Below are 20,051 nucleotides of genomic sequence, written 5' to 3'. Positions count from 1 at the left end.
TCCATTCAGCCCGCTGAATCAACTCTCTCCCTCTACCTCTCGATCTCCTCTGCAATGGAGAGAACATTGCATAATGACGCACCGTTCACTCCCCCCAGATAAATCAAATATTATGGATCTACCCACCAATTCATTATTTATTGGTTGCCTCTGAAATCCATCTGAAAAAGTCACGAGGAAAGTGTCTTGGGCTTTTTTGCGTGAGGTGCGCTTGTTTTGGAATTTCATTCGTTAGAGCTGCGGCGAAAACTCCGCCCCCGTCCAACTGCCGCACTGGATTGGGTGCTACCGTCGTCTGTCTCCGGGACATCAGGGGAGGCACGAGTTCGCTCTAGGAGTAATCAGTTTCGGACTCGTAGTGGAACCAAGCGCTTGGGTCCCCGATGCTGCACAAATCACGGCGACCCCCGGTGGAGATGAAGGCGGACTCCGATTGGCTCTGATTTTTAAAAGCCCTTTTCATTCAGGAGGTTGCCCATTATCAACATGGCTGAGCCGTCGGCCCCAGTACCCTCTGCAAAAATGGCGTCACTTAGCCGGGTTCGAGCTCTGACGATGATTTTCTTAACTGTCAGCGGTTGTTTGGTCACCTCGACAAGTGGCAAGGAAGGAGGGGTAGAGTCGGACACGGTTATCATCGGGCTCCGGTTGGAGGACACGGACGACATTTCCTTTATGGATAGGGGCTACCTACGAGTGAGTGAACGGTCTCGTGTCAAATTGAGGGTCTACGGGCAAAACATAAACAACGAGACCTGGTCCAAAATTGCATTTACGGAACACGAGCAGATCCGACCAGTCGGGGACATCGACAGCTTGTCGGGGGACAACGGGAGCAAAGAGGATACGTCCGCGCATCCCTGCGGTATCAGGACCTCGGATATAATCATTTTGCCCAACATCATTCTAAGTCGCAGAACGTCGGGAGTAGTTGAAATCGAGGTCAAACCCCTTCGAAAAACCGAGAGGAGTAAATCTTATTACCTGTGCATCGCCACCTCAACACCTGCCCACCACGCCGCCGGCCTGCACGACCCATGGACCGAAAACACCTGGATTTACCACGACGGAGATGACACTAAAGTGATAGTTGTGGAGGAGAAGAGGTTTCTGCTCCCCTTCTGGCTTCAAGTCATCTTTATTTCCATGTTGCTGTGTCTGTCAGGCATGTTCAGCGGGTTGAACTTGGGACTGATGGCGCTGGACCCAATGGAGCTCCAAATAGTCCAGAATTGTGGCACAGAGATGGAGAAGAATTATGCCAAAAAGATAGAGCCAGTTAGGAGCCAAGGGAATTACCTGCTTTGCTCACTTCTCCTAGGCAACGTGCTCGTGAATACAACTCTAACTATCTTATTTGATGATATTGCAGGTTCTGGGCTGATAGCTGTGGTGATGTCAACTATTGGAATTGTCATCTTTGGAGAGATTGTCCCTCAAGCCATATGCTCAAGACATGGCCTTGCCGTTGGAGCCAACACCATTTTCCTCACCAAGTTTTTCATGCTGCTCACCTTCCCCGCGTCATACCCAGTGAGCAAACTTCTAGATTACCTTTTGGGCCAAGAGATAGGCACTGTGTACAACCGCGAGAAGCTTTTGGAGATGCTCCGAGTCACGGATCCGTACAATGATCTGGTCAAAGAGGAGTTGAACATCATTCAGGGCGCCTTGGAGCTACGGACTAAGACTGTGGAGGACGTGATGACCCCGCTAAGAGATTGTTTTATGATTCCAGGTGATGCTATCCTCGACTTCAACACCATGTCTGAAATCATGGAGAGCGGCTACACGCGCATCCCCGTGTTCGAGGGCGAGAGGTCCAACATTGTGGATCTATTGTTCGTGAAGGACCTGGCGTTTGTCGACCCAGATGATTCTACGCCGCTGAAAACCATCACTAAGTTTTACAGCCATCAGCTGCATTTTGTGTTCAATGACACCAGGCTGGATGCCATGCTGGAGGAGTTCAAGAAAGGTGAGAGGGGTTTCATTTTTGATTTGCCCGACTGTATCCTGTCAATCAAATGATCATGCCATTTCAAGCGAAATGTGGGATGACTGTTCCATCATGGCTTTCATTTGGCATGTCTATGGTCTAGGGATTCATTGCAAATGTGAGAATGACGTTTCATCGGAACACAGACTGATTATATAGTAACCAAGAGAAACAAGTGTTGCTATGCATTAGTAAGCAGACAATTCACTGTATTACATCTCCACTGTAGATTTCTATTCATGTCTTCATATTTATGGCATTTTATAGTTAGGGAAAACATCACAATCTTCAATCAGGGGGTATTTGCCTTTTGGGAACAACACTGTCCCAGTTCCTTGACTGTATGTATAATGTCACACACTTGACATAATAATATCCAGATCAGATCCCCTACTATGATAATACTATGACATCATAGAGAGCTCATCATAGAGAGCTCAAAGACCATTTCCCTCTGGAAGATGGTCAAGTAATCTGTGTCTTACTGTCTAATAACAGATTACTGTCATTTAAAATTTGACTGAGACACATGAATGACCTCATAGCACAGACGGCCTGCTGTCCTTCAGGTGCCTCCTTGATGCCCCAACTGTTTCTAGTGTGTAAACAAAGATGTTAAGCCAAACCACAAAACCCGACTTTCAGGAAGATGGAGTGTGGTGTTGCTCCATCAGGAAGGGTGTCACAAAAAAATCCCAGATACAATAAAAAAAAAGGTGAGGTGAGGTGGGGAGGAATGGCATCCTAAAGTAGCTGGCTGCCATTCTTTGTCAGAGATGTGGTGCATTTGTTTTTACCTCTTGGGTAATTTCCTGCAAAGAAAAGGTGGAGTGGGAGAATTTCATGTTATCTTTCACCATCACTTCCATTCCTCGTTAATGTTCACACGGTTCCCACTCTCTCTCTCTCTCTCTCTCTCTCTCTCTCTCTCTCTCTCTCCCTCCCTCCCTCCCTCCCCCTCTGTGGTTTGTGACTTGCATTAGGAAATTCATTCATGGGAATGGTACAACCACGTCAGTGCTGAGGTTATCAGGTGGGGGCATCTTGTTTGAGAACCTGCTTAAATCCCCTCCTCTCCCTACTCTAAGTTGTGTGCATTGCCTCTGAATGATGGCGGTGATAACTCCCTTCGTCCTGCCCACTGGAATGCAGTCGTGTGAATAATGAATAACTCCTCTCTCTTAACACCCACGGAGTTACACTTTATGACATAGTTATTCACTTTGTAAAGTTTTCATTTTAAGGTGAGTTTTGGTTTCATCACAATCTGACACTGACTATCACACCTGTCTGTTGATAGCAGGGACGATATACGTTTTGATCAGGCAGCTTCTGTGCACACGGTTGTTACGTCATTACGGTTGTTACGTCATTACGGTTGTTACGTCATTACGGTTGTTACATCATTACGGTTGTTACGTCATTACGGTTGTTACGTCATTACGGTTGTTACGTCATTACGGTTGTTACATCATTACGGTTGTTACATCATTACGGTTGTTACATCATTACGGTTGTTACATCATTACAGTTGTTACGTCATTACGGTTGTTACGTCATTACGGTTGTTACGTCATTACGGTTGTTACGTCATTACGGTTGTTACATCAATACGGTTGTTACGTCATTACATTTTTTACATCATTACGGTTGTTACATCATTACGGTTGTTACGTCATTACGGTTGTTACATCATTACGGTTGTTACGTCATTACGGTTGTTACATCATTACAGTTGTTACGTCATTAAATTTTTTACATCATTACGGTTGTTACATCATTACGGTTGTTACATCATTACATTTTTTACATCATTACATTTTTTACATCATTACATTTTTTACATCATTACGGTTGTTACATCATTACGGTTGTTACATCATTACATTTTTTACATCATTACGGTTGTTACATCATTACGGTTGTTACGTCATTACGGTTGTTACATCATTACAGTTGTTACGTCATTACATTTTGTACATCATTACGGTTGTTACATCATTACGGTTGTTACATCATTACATTTTTTACATCATTACATTTTTTACATCATTACATTTTTTACATCATTACGGTTGTTACATCATTACGGTTGTTACATCATACATTTTTTTACATCATTACAGTTGTTACATCATTACGGTTGTTTCATCATTACATTTTTTACATCATTACGGTTGTTACATCATTACGGTTGTTACATCATTACATTTTTTACATCATTACGGTTGTTACATCATTACGGTTGTTACGTCATTCATTTTTTTTTTACATCATTACGGTTGTTACATCATTACGTTTTTTTGACATCATTACGGTTGTTACATCATTACGGTTGTTACATCATTACGGTTATTATATCATTACATTTTTTACATCATGGTTGTTACATCATTACGGTTGTTATATCATTACATTTTTTACATCATTACGGTTTTTACATCATTACGGTTGTTACATCATTACGGTTGTTATATCATTACATTTTTTACATCATTACGGTTTTTACATCATTACGGTTGTTACATCATTACGAGGCTTAAAACAGACTACTTACACTTTGTGGCCTATCATACTTAACTTTAAGACTGGTTGTGACCATGTTCATCTAGTCAATATGACTATGATTTCACTGAACTCCGTTTTTTCAGAGAAATAATGTCAATTAGGCATTTTATATTCATTATTCAATCGCTAGAGTGTTGGTTTTGGTTTATTGTAAAATCCGATTAATGCGAAGTAAATTAATGGAAAAAATAACTGTGCTTGTCAAAGTAGCCTTGTTTGAAGGCTAATGTATAATGTGTTACATATTATGCATATTCATTAATTTGGTCACATTCATTTGAAGTTTTCTGTCAGTGTTGAAAATCTTTACAGAAACCATGGTGTGATTACTTCAAATTAGGTTTCTATTAATATAGTGGACAACGGTATGCATTAGCATTTGCTTAATGGATTCATTAATGCATGAATATGATTAGCAGACTAGAAGGTGGTCAGAACAGAACAGCAACTGCATTGATTATCTTATCTATTATAGGATATTGCTGACCTATGGCCAGTCCTTTAGACATCATCAGTGATCCCAGAACATGACCCGTAAAACCCTCATTATCGACCACCACAGCTCTCATTCACTAAAGCCAACAGCCTGGCTCTTTCACCTTCAGTTTTAAACACCAGCTTCACACAGCTGAAAATGCTATATTTTTGCTTATGGAAAATATATTTCACAGCGGTTTAGATGGTACAGTGATTCTCTACACGATTCTTGCTTGTTTTGTCACAAACTGAAATTAGGCGAACTATTAGAATTTTAGCAACCAGGAAATGGTGAGCGATTTCTGCATAGTGCATCTTTAAGAACGGGAAGCATAGAAATTGCGCACATAGAACAGATCTACCACTTTTTAGACTTGCTTTCAATGAGAATGACAGATCTATAACTCCAATTTCTGTGTGAATTTGGTTGGCTCGCCAAAAAAGTTATATACTGCAGATTTAAAGTTCTAGATATAACCTTTTTGTAGATTGTACATATAGGTAAGGTACGTCAGACTAAACCCTAGTCCTCCAGGTTCCAGCCTCCCAGCAAGGCCACGAGGCCAGGTGCCAGTGCGGTCTTTGGGTTCCTGTTCTTGGCTCTGCTCCAGAGGGAACTCGCCTTCCTTCCGTCCAACCTCTGGAGCGGTTGTAAATCCTGAGAAAGGGAGGTCAAAGTTTCTCGTCAATCTGCCTCTAGTCACGGCACCACACTCGGTTCAAAGTGCTTTGTATTGTAAGTCATTGTTAATTAATTTGACTGCCTCTTGTGGAGCTGGTTGCTGCACAGCCGTCTGAAGTTGGGTTGAAGAAAGAAAGAAAAAAGCCTCCCGCCACATCTGCTCCAACAGCTACATACTTTAGAGATACACTGGGTGGAAAAAACATTAAGAACACCTGCGCTTTCCATGACATAGACTGACCAGGTGAAAGCTATGATCCCTTATTGATGTCACTTGTTAAATCCACTTCAGTCAGTGTATATGAAACGGAGGAGGCAGGTTAAAGAAGGATTTTTAAGCCTTGAGACAATTGAGACATGGATTGTGTATGTGTGCCATTCAGAGGGTGAATGGGCAAGGCAAAAGGTTTAAATGCCTTTTAACGGGATATGATAGTAGGTGCCAGGTACACCGGTTTGTGTCAAGAACTCCACCGTTACTGGGTTTTTTACGCTCAACAGTTTCCCGTGTGTATCAAGATTTGTCCACCATCCAGAGGACATCCAGCCAACTTGACACAACTGTGGGAAGCATTAGAGTCAACATGGGTCAGCATCCCTGTGGAACGCTTTCAACACCTTGTAGAGTCCATGCCTCAACGAATTGAGGTGTTCTGAGGGCAAGGAGTATTCCTAATGTTAGGTATACTCAGTGTAAAGCACATGAAAAGCGTAATTGGTTTAACTTTTGAACTGTTTTGAATTAGCCGTTTCTTGCTGGCTCTGTTTGTGGTTGAAGAGGATGCTTTCACTTTCTGCACTGCAACTGTAAAGTAAACCAGCTTCCACCTGAAGAGTGAGAAGGAGCACAAGAAACAAAAAAAAACAGTGGTGGCAGTTCTTAATACTATGCCCCCATGCTAAGGTTCAGGTTGGTGGCTTGACCTAAGCCACTATCGTCATCCTAGACCTTTAAATCGAGACAGACAACCCCTTGGAAACTTCTGAACCCCTTTGTTAGTTTCTGTCGGATTGCAACAATTCGTGACAATTAGCGACTGGTAGTGACACTTAGTGACAGTGACAATTAGCGACATTTAGAGACTACTAGCCATACAGGAGATTAGGTGGTCAAGCAGCAGGAGTAGTGTGTTAATGAGTGGGTCAACGTGTGCCCTTTGTGATGAACCCAAGTAGCACACACAGAATGGGGCCAATCACACTCATGTCCAGTCTTGTTTTTTTAACGATGTCACTCACTTGTTGCACCCCCTTTAAGTTTTACTAGTCTTATGTTGTCATATTTCCCAGACACGTGACATATTTACAAAGGTAGATCGAGGTTCGCCTTCTGCTTGTGTTTTGAATCACACACGCACGCACGCATGCACGCACACACACACACACGCACACACACACACACACACACACACACAGAGAGGGTTGATTTGAACCTTATCCCTCCCTGAACTCCATAACCTTGGACAGTATAACGTGGCCCAGTGCCAGCCACTGCAGGTGGGAAGGACTGCTGTCGTTCAAACTAAGCTGCGCATCGCCATCGTTCCTCGAAAGTGTCATTCCTCGTTTTCCAGTTCTGCTACATTCCACTCGTGTCTGTTTCTGTCTCACATATAACTACAATACTATGTGCTGTATGTGCTTGATTGGGGTTGAGAAAGAGGCTTCCAGTGTAGACTACACTGTAAAAACAGAAAGACTCAAAACAAGATGATTTGGTCTGAGCGGGGAGGGTTCCAGCCTCAGTGTGTTTCTGACTGCAAAGTCTGTCTGATCTGGTATTGTGTAATGAATACACAGATAGTGTTTTAAAACAGAATAAAAGCACTCTGAAACACCCAAAGTGGTTCTTAAATTTTAATTTTGGTGTTTTTAAGATAGTGCTGTGAAAACACTATTGGGCATGTAAAAGGCAGCATCAAAACACACAAAATATATATTTTTTGCAGACTAAACTGAGTATACCTAACATTAGGAACACCTTCCTAATATTGAGTTGTTTCAATGATTTGTTAATTTAATTGAACCAAAAAATAGTAAGAATAAATCCAACTTAATGTTTCTCAAAATGTAAGATATTTCATATGAGGATAACCAAAGATAGAGAAAATGTATGTATTTAACTAATCAGAAGTCTGGTTTTATTCTACTTGCATTTCCTATCTTCCCACCTGGCTCAGTTTTTAGAGGATTGTGGGTAATTCAACATTTTAGATTTTATGATTCTTTTACATAATGTTGTATGCATTTTTGAAGAAAGAAATGTATACTTCTATATTAGTATTAAGTAACTTGTTATGCCATGAGGTGTAATGGATAATAATGAACGGATATCAAAATTGTCAGGCAAAATTACGTTCAATGATGATACTTTTTACGGTAGAGGCAAATACAGTATCCTGCAATGTTTGATGTAATGTAACCCCCACGCCTGCCAAAATTCTGCACTAAACAGAACTTGAAACATCAAAATAGTGTTTTCAACCTTTTCCGGAAGTGCTCCCAGCCCCTGGCAAGGTGTTGCACAATGCTTGATCAATTGGTGTTACAACACACTGTGTCATGTTTCAAAACATCTCAGGTTGATGTGTTTCAATACCCCAGAAAAGTTAAGGTTTCGTCTCCTTTGAGTTGGTGGCAGCACAGTTGCCACTAGTTTTGTTATTACAAAGCACTTCATTTTAATAGTGTACTAGGGGCTACATGAGCCCTGGCACGTATTGAACTAGTTCGCCCCTTTCCTGCAATATAGGCCAATCGATGCTTAATTCAGATTCAGCAGCCTCCACAGCCGCCTTTCTCCTTCCTTTTTGTCTTCAAGTGAAGCTAACCTAGTTGATATTGAAGTATTTTAACACTTTCAGGGATATTTCTTCAGCGGACGCATTTCGAATTATCATGTCACAAAAGTGGTTTTCAATTCTCGGCAGCAAATAAAGCTGTGCTTGAGCGTTTGTTCACCTGGTAACAGTCCTTGTGCTTATAATGCCGAAATAAGAGGTGGGATTAAATGGCGTCATGTTGGCAGTTGGACAGGAATGGCTCCTGGTGAGGGATACCCCTTTGAACACAGCATGACTTTTCCTTCAAGACTCTTTACTTTATCTATTGATTACATGCTTCACCTTAATGTGGATTGTTTGTCTCGGTTTTAGTCACTCTTGTCTCACTAAACAAGAGTTCATTTTATCTCATTTTTTTTTGTATGCAACTCAAACTAGGCATGTTTTGGCAAGCTTGAAGTGTTCAATGAAAGCGTAGTGTTCCTAAATGATCGGTTTGAAGTATTTCTGAGAATCAGACCTCGGTTCAAATACTCTTTGTTGTTTTAGTACTTTGAGTGTTTTCTTTAGCCTGCCTGGAGTGACAGATTGGCATGGTTTGCAGTTATTGTGACTACTTTATTGAACCCAGGTCTGTTGAGAATAAATACACTTCGGTGATCAGTTTGTTTGAGCCGGTTGTGTTAAAAGCCAGGCTTTTCAAATGGCCTACATTCCTCGAATTGTAGTATAACATGGAGTAGACTTTTTAAAGGCCAGGTGCTGTCAAAAACGTGAGTTTCCCATGTTTTATATATATTTCCACGCTTTAAGGTTGGAATAATACTGTGAAATTTTGAAAATTATGATAATGCCCTTTTAGTCGTAGAGCTGTTTCAATAGACTGCCTGAAATGCCATCCTGTTCTAGGGGATGGAGTTTTGACCTGCCTGGTGACATCACCATGCGGTAAATTGGTTGAAAGACCAATAAGAAAGATAGTTCCAAACCTCTCTGCCAATAACAGCTCGTTTTCAGTTTTCCCCTCCCCGCTCAGACCACTCCCAGACAGTCCTAGCAAAATTATTTATTGAAAAACTTTTGCCCATTTGAAATGGAAATCTCTTACAGTAAGGTGCTTAGTTGTTAGACAGAAATCATTTGATGTTGAGATAAAAATGGCTGTATTGGACCTTCAAAACTGATTAGCAGTGTCACTGTTGAGGAAAATGGATCCAGCTTCCAGCCTCAGTGTGTTTCTGACTGCAATGTCTGTCTGATCTGGTATCACAACTTGTCTTCTTCATGTGTTTGAACACATCTTAAATGACTTCTCGTATTACAGTATTAAGGGCAGAAGCAAACTCATACATTTACCGCTATTTTGTGTAGTCACGATTAATTACGGTCTTTCCTAAAAAGCCATCCTTACCCAGAAGGCACTTGAGTATTGTTCCATTGTTGTTCCGTTGAAATATGTCAGTTGTTACTTAATGTATTTAATTACACAATAAGGTATTACTACTGTTCTTGTGATCCACACATATAAACAGTCGTTAATCGGTCGTTAACCTGTGAAATTTGGCATGGGTTGAAAAAGCGTGATACTCCAAATTCGTCCTACTTGGCAGGCCTGTATTAGAAGCTGTGTTAGAAAATGAACATAATGCTTTAGCACTTCCGTACAGTACCTCCGCCGGCTCTTGAGAACAGTGGCGTACTCCTGTTGGAGATTCACCAATAGGAAATAATAGACAAGGGTATGATATGCCATATCTAATTTCCTCACCTGCTTATCCTGAAGGACTGGATTAGATGCAAGAGATATGGCAGAGCCATACCGTTCCTGCCTCAAACCAACTGAACTGAACCCGCGGTTGTCTATGTTCAAATGCCTTTTGATCCTAGCCTCTGTTGCACTTCCTCAAGATGTGGTCAATCCTCAAAATACTAGAGTTCTGCTTCTGTTCATTCTATTTCTTTTGATGCTGATGCATCAATGGAATTATTTTTCTGGGATTGTAAGAGTCCGTCTCATGAATCAGACATTGTTCCTGTGTAGTGAACGGGGGTATTGAAAAAGGTTTTATAAAAAAATGTCAGTAGCTTTGCTGTGGAACACTTTAAAGTTGGCTTTTGAAATGAGCTCAGAGAAGTCTGGAGTTGTAGTCTGGTCGGAGTAAGGTTAACTCTTTGATTTCATTGAGCTGGCATGATGGCAGTGCTACTAGCGTTCCATACAACTCGGCCAGAACAAATATCATTTCACAGATGCAGCTAGTTATTTTGACCAGCAAAGTGTAATGATACTGTCTATGTCTGTAGTCTCTTGATATATCAGTGTCATTCTCTAAATGTCATATTGAAAGAATTATGCTATTAAAATGAAACAGAAACTGAATTAGCAGTTCTAATACCTTCTAATACGAATAATTCTGTAAAAGGCAAAGTCGTGTGGTAATGTGAGGTCATGATGACAGTGTGTTGGGCACACCACACATGCATCATGGAATTTGGCTCTTGTGATTCATATCCGTAGGTCCAGTAAGCTTGGTTTTGTCTTACCAAGCTCATGACATGAATTCCAGTTACGTAGCTTATTATAAAGTCTGAGCGCATGTTATTTCCAGAAGTGTGACTTTAGCGGTTTTGAGTCTGATGATATGTAGGCTAATCAAGGAAGCCTACTTCCCACAGAAGGTGGATAGGCCGTTGTACAGAGAAAATAATTATATCATGCAAATCAATCCCTTACAGGCAGTCCCTCTCTCCAGTGCTTTCGGAAAGTATTCAGACCCCTTGACTTTTTCCACATTTTGTTACTTTACAGCCCTATTCTAAAATGGATTCAAGAAAAACATTTCCTCAGTAATCTACACACTATACCCCATAATGACAAAGCGAAAATAGTTTTTTAGAAATGTTTGCAAATGTATTAAAAATAAAAACAGATATCTTATTTAAATAAGTATTCAGACCCTTTGCTATGAGACTCGAAATTGAGCTCAGGTGCATCCTGTTTCAATTGATCATCCTTAAGATGTTCTACAACTTCATTGGAGTCCACCTATGGTAAATTCAATTGATTGAACATGATTAAGGTCCCACAGTTGACAGTGCATGTCAGAGCAAAAACCAAGCCACGAGGTCCAAGGAATTGTCCGTAGAACTCCAAGACAGGATTGTGTCGAGGCACAGATCTGGGGAAGGGTACCAAAAAATGTCTGCAGCATTGAAAGTCCCCAAGAACACAGTGGCCTCCATCATTCTTAAATGGAAGAAGTTTGGAACCACCAAGACACTTTCTAGAGCTGGCCGCCCGGCCAAACTGAGCAATCAGGAGAGAAGGGCCTTGGTCAGAGAGATGACCAAGAACCCGATGGTCACTCTGACAGAGCTCTAAAGTTCCTCTGTGGAGATGGGAGAACCTTCCAGAAGGACAACCATCTCACCAGCACTCCACCAATCAGGCCTTAATGGTAGAGTGGCCAGACGGAAGCCAATCCTCAGTAAAAGGCACATGACAGCCCGCTTGGAGTTTGCCAAAAGGCACCTAAAGACTCTCAGACCATAAGAAACAAGATTCTCTGGTCTGATGAAACCAATATTGAACTCTTTGGCCTGAATTCCATGTGTCACATTTGGAGGAAACCTGGCACCATCCCTACGGTGAAGCATGGTGGTGGCAGCATCATGCTGTGGGGATGTTTTTCCAGTGGCAGGGACTGGGAGACTAGTCAGGATCAAGGCAAATATGAACGGAGCAAAGTACAGAAAGATCCTTGATGAAAACCTGCTGCAGAGCCCTCAGGACCTCAGACTGGGGTGAAGGTTCAACGACAATAAGCACACAGCCAAGACAACGCAGGAGTGGCTTCGGGACAAGTCTCTGAATGTCCTTGAGTGGCCCAGCCAGAGCCCGGACTTGAACACACTTGAACATCTCTGGAGAGACCTGAAAAACCTGAGAGAGCCTGAGAGGATCTGCAGAGAAGAATGGGAGAAATTCCCAAATGCAGTTGTGCCAAGCTTGTAGTGTCATACCCAAGATGACTCAAGGCTGTATTCGCTGCTAAAGGTGCTTCAACAAAGTACTGAGTAAAGGGTCTGAATACTTATGTAAATGTTATATTTCAGTTTTTAATTTTTTTATAAAGTAGCAACAATTCTAAAAACCTGTTATTGCTTTGTCATTATGGGTTATTGTGTGTAGATTGATGAGGGAAAAAAACTATTTAATACATTTTAGAATATGGCTGTAATGTAACAAAATGTGGGAAAAGTCAAGGGGTCAGAATACTTTACCAAGGCACTGAATATGTTTCGATACATTTTTTTCATCATAATCTGGGTGAAAGCTTCAACAGGCTTTATAGACTTAGAGGTTCAAGTAGAGAAGAAAATTCCATCAGGAAGGTCCCCACCTTCCCACTAACCAGTGGTTTGTCACCATCTACTACTACCTTGACTTGTACTATGTACACTATTAGAAAAAAAGGTGCTATCTAGAACCTTAAAGGGTTCTTTGGCTGTCCCCATAGGAGAACCCTTTGAAGAACCCTTTTGTTTGTAAGCAGAACCCTTTTGGGTTGCATGTTGAACCCTTTCTACAGTGAGTTCTACATGGAACCTAAAAGGGTTCTATCTGGAAGCAAAAAGGCTTCTACCTGGAACCAAAAAGGGTTCTCCTGTCAGGACAGCCAAATAACCCTTTTGGAACTAAGAGTGTACCCAGTGGGTCATTAGTTAAGCAGTACTAGGGTTGTTGTGGTGGGACTCCCTAGTAATGATAATACTGCTGTTTGCAGACTTTTACATACTTATGTCTATCCCAAACCTTTGCTTTCTGAATCCGGTGACATCCCGGACGAGCCCCCAATTGATGTTTACTATTTCTGAAATGCAAACCTTGTTTCTGCACAATGTGTACCACACAATGTGTACCACACACACAGTCTGTGTTTGGTCTACTATTGGAGCTTTGTTTTTGTTCATAGACCAATACCAAGCCCCTCTGTCCGCTGTCCTTACAGCCTACGTCATACCATGGCTACATTGTTTATGTGGATTGCATTACGGCCCAGTCAATGTTTTCAGAACCCGTACAGTTTTCTGCTTCAGGATTTACGTTTTTGGATTCTTGATATTGTGGATCTAATACCAGATCAAATGGCTTGATCCTGCCCTGAGAGAAATGTCTCTGGGATTTTTTGGGGGGGAAATGTTTTTGTGCCCTAGATTATGCCATCGCCAAATGTTTCTCTTGGGAGGAAAGATGAGGACGTGTTTGTTTTCCATGTGGTTATGGCTTGAAGATATTATCATTATGGCAGGTTAGATTTTACGCCATCATTATCAAAGAAGGCAAAGTCTATGATGATGATGAATATAATGGTGATGATGATGATGATGATGATGGTGATTATTATCATGTACTATCACCTTTATGGAATTGTAATACTTTGAATAACATTTGATACTGATCTCAGTTGGTTTTGTGATGTTCACAGGTATCACATTTTTGCTGACCTTGTCTTCTTTAACGCAATCAAATAAGAATATACTTCACACAAACACTTCCGTTATTCTAACTAAAGTAGATGAAAGTCCAAACATTGCATTTGTCCTCATCCTAGAAAGACGTTCAATTTTCTCGGAATTTGAGAGCCAGTACTTTTTTGACTTCCTTCACTTTCCAGTTGAGCAGCCAGCCACAGAACAGTCATATTCAGTCAGCCAGCCACAGAACAGTCATATTCAGTCAGCCAGCCACAGAACAGTCATATTCAGTCAGCCAGCCACAGAACAGTCATATTCAGTCAGCCAGCCACAGAACAGTCATATTCAGTCAGCCAGCCACAGAACAGTCATATTCAGTCAGCCAGCCACAGAACAGTCATATTCAGTCAGCCAGTCACAGAACAGTCAGCCAGTCACAGAACAGCCATATTCAGTCAGCCAGCCACAGAACAGTCCTATTCAGTCAGCCAGTCACAGAACAGTCAGCCAGTCACAGAACAGCCATATTCAGTCAGCCAGCCACAGAACAGTCATATTCAGTCAACCAGCCACAGAACAGTCATATTCAGTCAACCAGCCACAGAACAGTCATATTCAGTCAGTCAGCCAGCCACAGAACAGTCATATTCAGTCAGTCAGCCAGCCACAGAACAGTCATTTTCAGTCAACCAGCCACAGAACAGTCATATTCAGTCAGCCAGCCACAGAACAGTCATATTCAGTCAGCCAGCCACAGAACAGTCATATTCAGTCAGCCAGCCACAGAACAGTCATATTCAGTCAGCCAGCCACAGAACAGTCATATTCAGTCAGCCAGCCACAGAACAGTCATATTCAGTCAACCAGCCACAGAACAGTCATATTCAGTCAGCCAGCCACAGAACAGTCATATTCAGTCAGCCAGCCACAGAACAGTCATATTCAGTCAGCCAGCCACAGAACAGTCATCATCAGTCAACCAGCCATAGAACAGTCATCATCAGTCAGCCAGCCACAGAACAGTCATATTCAGTCAGCCAGCCACAGAACAGTCATATTCAGTCAGCCAGCCACAGAACAGTCATATTCAGTCAACCAGCCACAGAACAGTCATATTCAGTCGGCCAGCCACAGAACAGTCATATTCAGTCAGCCAGCCATAGAACAGTCATATTCAGTAAACCAGCCACAGAACAGCCATATTCAGTCTGCCAGCCACAGAACAGCCATATTCAGTAAACCAGTCACAGAACAGCCATATTCAGTCAGCCAGCCACAGAACAGTCATATTCAGTAAACCAGCCACAGAACAGCCATATTCAGTAAACCAGCCCCAGAACAGTCGTATTCAGTAAACCAGCCACAGAACAGCCATATTCAGTAAACCAGCCACAGAACAGCCATATTCAGTAAACCAGCCACAGAACAGCCATATTCAGTAAACCAGCCACAGAACAGCCATATTCAGTAAACCAGCCACAGAACAGTCATATTCAGTAAACCAGCCACAGAACAGTCATATTCAGTCAACCAGCCACAGAACAGCCATATTCAGTAAACCAGCCACAGAACAGCCATATTCAGTAAACCAGCCACAGAACAGCCATATTCAGTCAGCCAGTTCTCCAGAGAGTAGCAGTAGCCGCAGACCTGCACTTCACTTCAGCCTGTGTGAAACATACTCACACTCTTTACCAGAGCCACTTGCCTTGCCTTGGGATTCTGCAACCCCTTCTCTCTCTCCCCTCCGCCTCCCCCCACTCCCTCCATATTGTCCTCCTGCCCGTTCCCCTCAATGTTATAAATTACAAACGACACAAACCGCGGCCTAATGCCCTGCCGTGGACGCCTTCCAAGCTGCAACTTTTTGGAAGGAACCAAGGGCCCTGGTTCATTGATAACACCAGGCACACACTCTCTCCCTCTCTCTCTCTCTCTCTCTCTCTCTCTCTCTCTCTCTCTCTCTCTCTCTCTCTCTCTCTCTCTCTCTGTCTGTCTCTCTCTCTCTCTCTCTCTCTCTCTCTCTCTCTCTCTCTCTCTCTCTCTCTCTCTCTCTCTCTCTCTCTCTCGCTTTCTCTCTGTCTCTCTCTCTCGCTTTCTCTCTGTCTCTCTCTCTCTCTCTCTCTTTCTCTCTCTCTCTCTCTCTCTCTCTCTCTCCTCCATTTAGAGGAAAGGAGGAAAAACACCCTGAACAGAGGACGGGTGCTAGGGAGGGCCAAAAGACACTGCTTTAGAAATCAGCTGAGAGCTGAGAGGGCCTTTCTCACTATTTTAGCAGTGAAGCAGCACTATCCTTCCACACCATATTTGCGAAAGACTAATAGTTTCCAAAAGTATCAAGACTAAATAAAGGGTTGAAGGAATGTATGCTACGTCTTTTATTCCAGTCTAGACATTGCTTTGGATCCCATTTTCCCAAGTTTGTGACTCACACATGGGACTATTTCCTGAAGCGAAGGCACACAAAAAGCACAGAACATGCGAGATGTTCTTGGTTGGTTCAAGGTTATTATTTGACCCCAACAGCCACATTCCCAACACAGCTTAGCCATGACTGAAAGCTTTTTTATTGGTGCTTAGCTCCTTCTAGCTTTAAGGATTTCTGACACGGCTAATTGTTTTTATTGAGGTATTAATTATTATTACAGAGTTATAAAGCTGTAAACAGGCCGAGCCAAGAATGTGCATGTTTTCAGGTGTTAGATTGTAGTATTGCTTCAGTCTGTATCAGCCCATTCAGACTAATGAACCCCGTTCTGTGTACTATACCCCCAAATTGCAATGGTTAAAAAGATGTATCTACAGCATTTACTCCAGCCTTATCATAGTGTTTTCTACAACTCACTCAGAGAAGCCGGGCTATTATTTACTCAAGTCAATGAGTAAGGTGTTAGTGTTGTCCACAAGTTACTGAAACAAAAGTATTGTCGAAGGAATCCATTTGTAGTGAGTTGAAGAACGACGTTGAAAGGAAGAACTAATGAAAGAGAGAGTTTCTCTTTGGGAGTTCCCGTTTGAGCCTGACTGTCACTAATAAGTGCAAAGAGAGCCTCCCTACACCTCACAGGGTACAATATGCTCTGAGTAGTGAGGATCTACAACGTGATGTCACTCCGAGACATCTCAACTAGTGTGAGTTCGTTGCCGGAGGGCTAAAACTCCAAGGACATTGGCCAAAGGGCAATCTGTATTTGAAAAGAGTCCAGGAAGAGGAGAGAGGGGGGTTAACAGTGATAAAGGGGTTAAGGAGTCAGAGTCACTGTCTGTGAGCTCACTGGATCAGGTGGAGGTGCTAAATGAAAGTTATTATTCCAACCCTGTCACAGACTCAAAATGCAGATATTCTCCAAAAAGCCATGGCACTCTAGATGCATGAACACAGCCTCAGAGTTAGATTGCAGTGAGGATATCAGCTGACACTGGCCATAGAGGGCAGTTTAAAATGTATATACTTATATCTCAAATGTCCCTGACTATCACTATCTTGTGATAAATCAAATCAAATGTTATTGGTCACGTACACGTGTTTAGCAGATGTTATTGCGGGTGTGGCGAAATGCGTGCGTTGCCGCTCACTGATTCACATCTTTGTAAACCAAAGCACCACCTGACTATCTATCTGGCCGTTCATTCATTGTCATTCATCTCTCATCACAGGTTTCCCATTGATGCTTCTCTTGCTCCCATGACTGAAAGACCTTGGAATCTCAACACTCATCACAGGGTGTTTTAAACAACAAACGCAGCCAGCTGAGAATACTCCTTGTCTGGCCTCTATATGAATGAACAACAATGCCAATTCAGTGTGTTTGCTTAGAGTGTAACGCCACCGACCACTGCCGCCACAGATGTAGGATCTTAATTTGATCACCCTGTTGCAGGGTTAAAAAGACTTCTGAAGTTTGTAATTTCCACTTTGGCATTTCAGACTTGATTTTCTCTTATAAAAAAAATCTATCGACCCCTAAATACATGTTTATTAATTATAATCCACATAATAATTCACATTTCCTTTTGCTGTGTTATTTTCCTGCTGTAGTAAACTGGCTCAAATTAAGATCCTACATCTGTACTGCCCCATTCAAACAAACAGAGAGAGGTCTGCGTCCCAATAATCTCCCATTTCTCCCAAAGTGTGCACTTGCTCCCTTCTTTCTCCCAAAGGGTGTACTTTTTCCCTTCCCTTCATGGATTCATGGAAGGAAAATGCCTGGTATAATAAATATGGTGGAAACTCCTTCTAGCACACACCAATACATCTGTGGGGAGTAGTGAACAATTGCACAATCCAGGAGAAAGGGGTGTTTTTTTGGGATACATGGGGATGTGTACCTCCTCGCTCCCTAAGACCCCTTAATGACCGGCAAGGGGCTACGACTGTGAGAAGTCTTAACCATAGTCCTAGATTTACTAGAACGGGCACCCCAATTCAAGTCAATGAGTGTCGTCTAAGGGGCTTTGCCCATTCTAATAATTCTATTTCTATGGAATTAGGCTCCCAGATGAATCCATATCATTCTAAATTCCAGAATGTTGTTGGGACACCAACACTAAACTGGGCTTTCAGTTGAGAGTGTGGGCTTTAGGTTGAGAGTGTGGGCTTTCGGTTGAGAGCGTGGGCATTTGGTTGAGAGTGTGGGATTTTGGTTGAGAGTGTGGGCTTTAGGTTGAGAGTGTGGGCTTTTGGTTGAGAGTGTGGGATTTTGTTTGAGAGTGTGGGCTTTAGGTTGAGAGTGTGGGCTTTAGGTTGAGAGTGGGCTTTTGGTTGAGAGTGTGGGATTTTGGTTGAGAGTGTGGGCTTTAGTTTGAGACTGTGGGCTTTAGGTTGAGAGTGTGGGATTTAGGTTGAGAGTGGAGTTACGCACTGTTTGTGGGGATATATTGATTTTCTGGTTGATTTTCTACATTTGGAACGGAAGCTGCTACTTAAGCTGCTACCTGACTTGTACATGCGTTTGACATTGGCTTGAGTATGATGATGGCCATTGACAATACCAAAACAGACACAGTGTTGGAACGGTTATTTGATGTGTGTGTGTGTGTGTGTGTGTGTGTGTGTGTGTGTGTGTGTGTGTGTGTGTGTGTGCGTGTGCGTGCGCGTGCGCGTGCACGTGCACGTGCGCGTGTGTGTGCGTGTGTGTGTTTTGCGGTGTTGCCCCCTTCAGTTTCTGTTATCAGTGAAGTGTTTGAGTCATTACGGTAGCAGTAGCCTATTCCCCAGTCCTGATGAAGTCAGCCAATCCTTTAACTTAAAGGTTTAGGCTTATTTTCTCAAATGAACTAGGAGTGGTAGGAGACATGGGAAAAGAGAATCTGGTGGTTTTGTGATATAGGGTCAATTTGAGTTCGTTGTTGAATGTATACTGATGAGTAACCCTACTGATAATGGCGGTGCTCCAATGTCCCCCTACCGCGTAGAAGGAAGTAATGTGTTGGGTATGCATTCTAAGTAGTAAGGGTATTGGAATGTAGCCATGCAATCTGGAGGCTGACAGTTTCCTGTCTTTACAGTGTCTTTATGTCTGCCAAAATAAAGCTATTCCTTATACTAAATTATCCATCCAAATAGCTGAAAGTACTGTAAATACCCATACCATTATTTTTTCACATCTATTTTTTCTGTTGCGTTGACATTATGTAGGAACTTATGACAGAGGAACATATGATGGGATCTTACCAGTATCATCTGCCAACGTGAAGCTATTCGCTGTATTAAATTATCCATCCAAATAGCTCAAAGTATACCCATACCCGATACCCGTACATTTTTCATATAGCTTTCTGTCTCATTGACTTTCTGTCAACAAGGCTTTTAAAGGTCCAATGCAGCCATTTTTATCTCAACATCAAATCTTTTCTGGGTAAGAATGAATTACCTTACTGTGATTGTTTTCAAATAAAATGGTCAAAAAGACACAAAAATTGTTTCTTAGCAAAGAGAAATTTCTAGCTGTTGTTGGCAGGGAGGTTTGGAGCTCTCTTTCCCATTGGTCTACTAACTAATTTACTGCCTGATGATGTCACCATGCAGGTCAAAACTCTGAAGTTGAAGTTTCAGGTGGTA

The 20,051-nt window shown here is 42.2% G+C and overlaps 1 protein-coding gene across 2 annotated transcripts in view; it reads left to right on the top strand.

Moving 5' to 3' along the window:
- Positions 1-304: 304 nt before the first annotated feature.
- The window catches only part of cnnm2b (cyclin and CBS domain divalent metal cation transport mediator 2b), a 60,047-nt gene continuing 40,300 nt past the window's right edge, over positions 305-20,051 (top strand). For both annotated transcript variants that reach the window (XM_045691172.2, XM_045691173.2), the window contains exon 1: positions 305-1,978. In XM_045691172.2, the coding sequence (XP_045547128.2) occupies positions 487-1,978 (1,492 nt within the window). In that variant the 5' untranslated portion in view covers positions 305-486. The remainder of the gene's footprint in view (positions 1,979-20,051) is intronic.

The sequence above is a fragment of the Salmo salar genome, chromosome 12 (assembly GCF_965601325.2).
Source record: "Salmo salar chromosome 12, fSalSal1, whole genome shotgun sequence".
Lineage (NCBI taxonomy): Eukaryota > Metazoa > Chordata > Actinopteri > Salmoniformes > Salmonidae > Salmo > Salmo salar.
The sequence above is the reverse complement of the archived record's forward strand: the minus strand, read 5'-3'. Positions and strand labels throughout refer to the sequence as shown.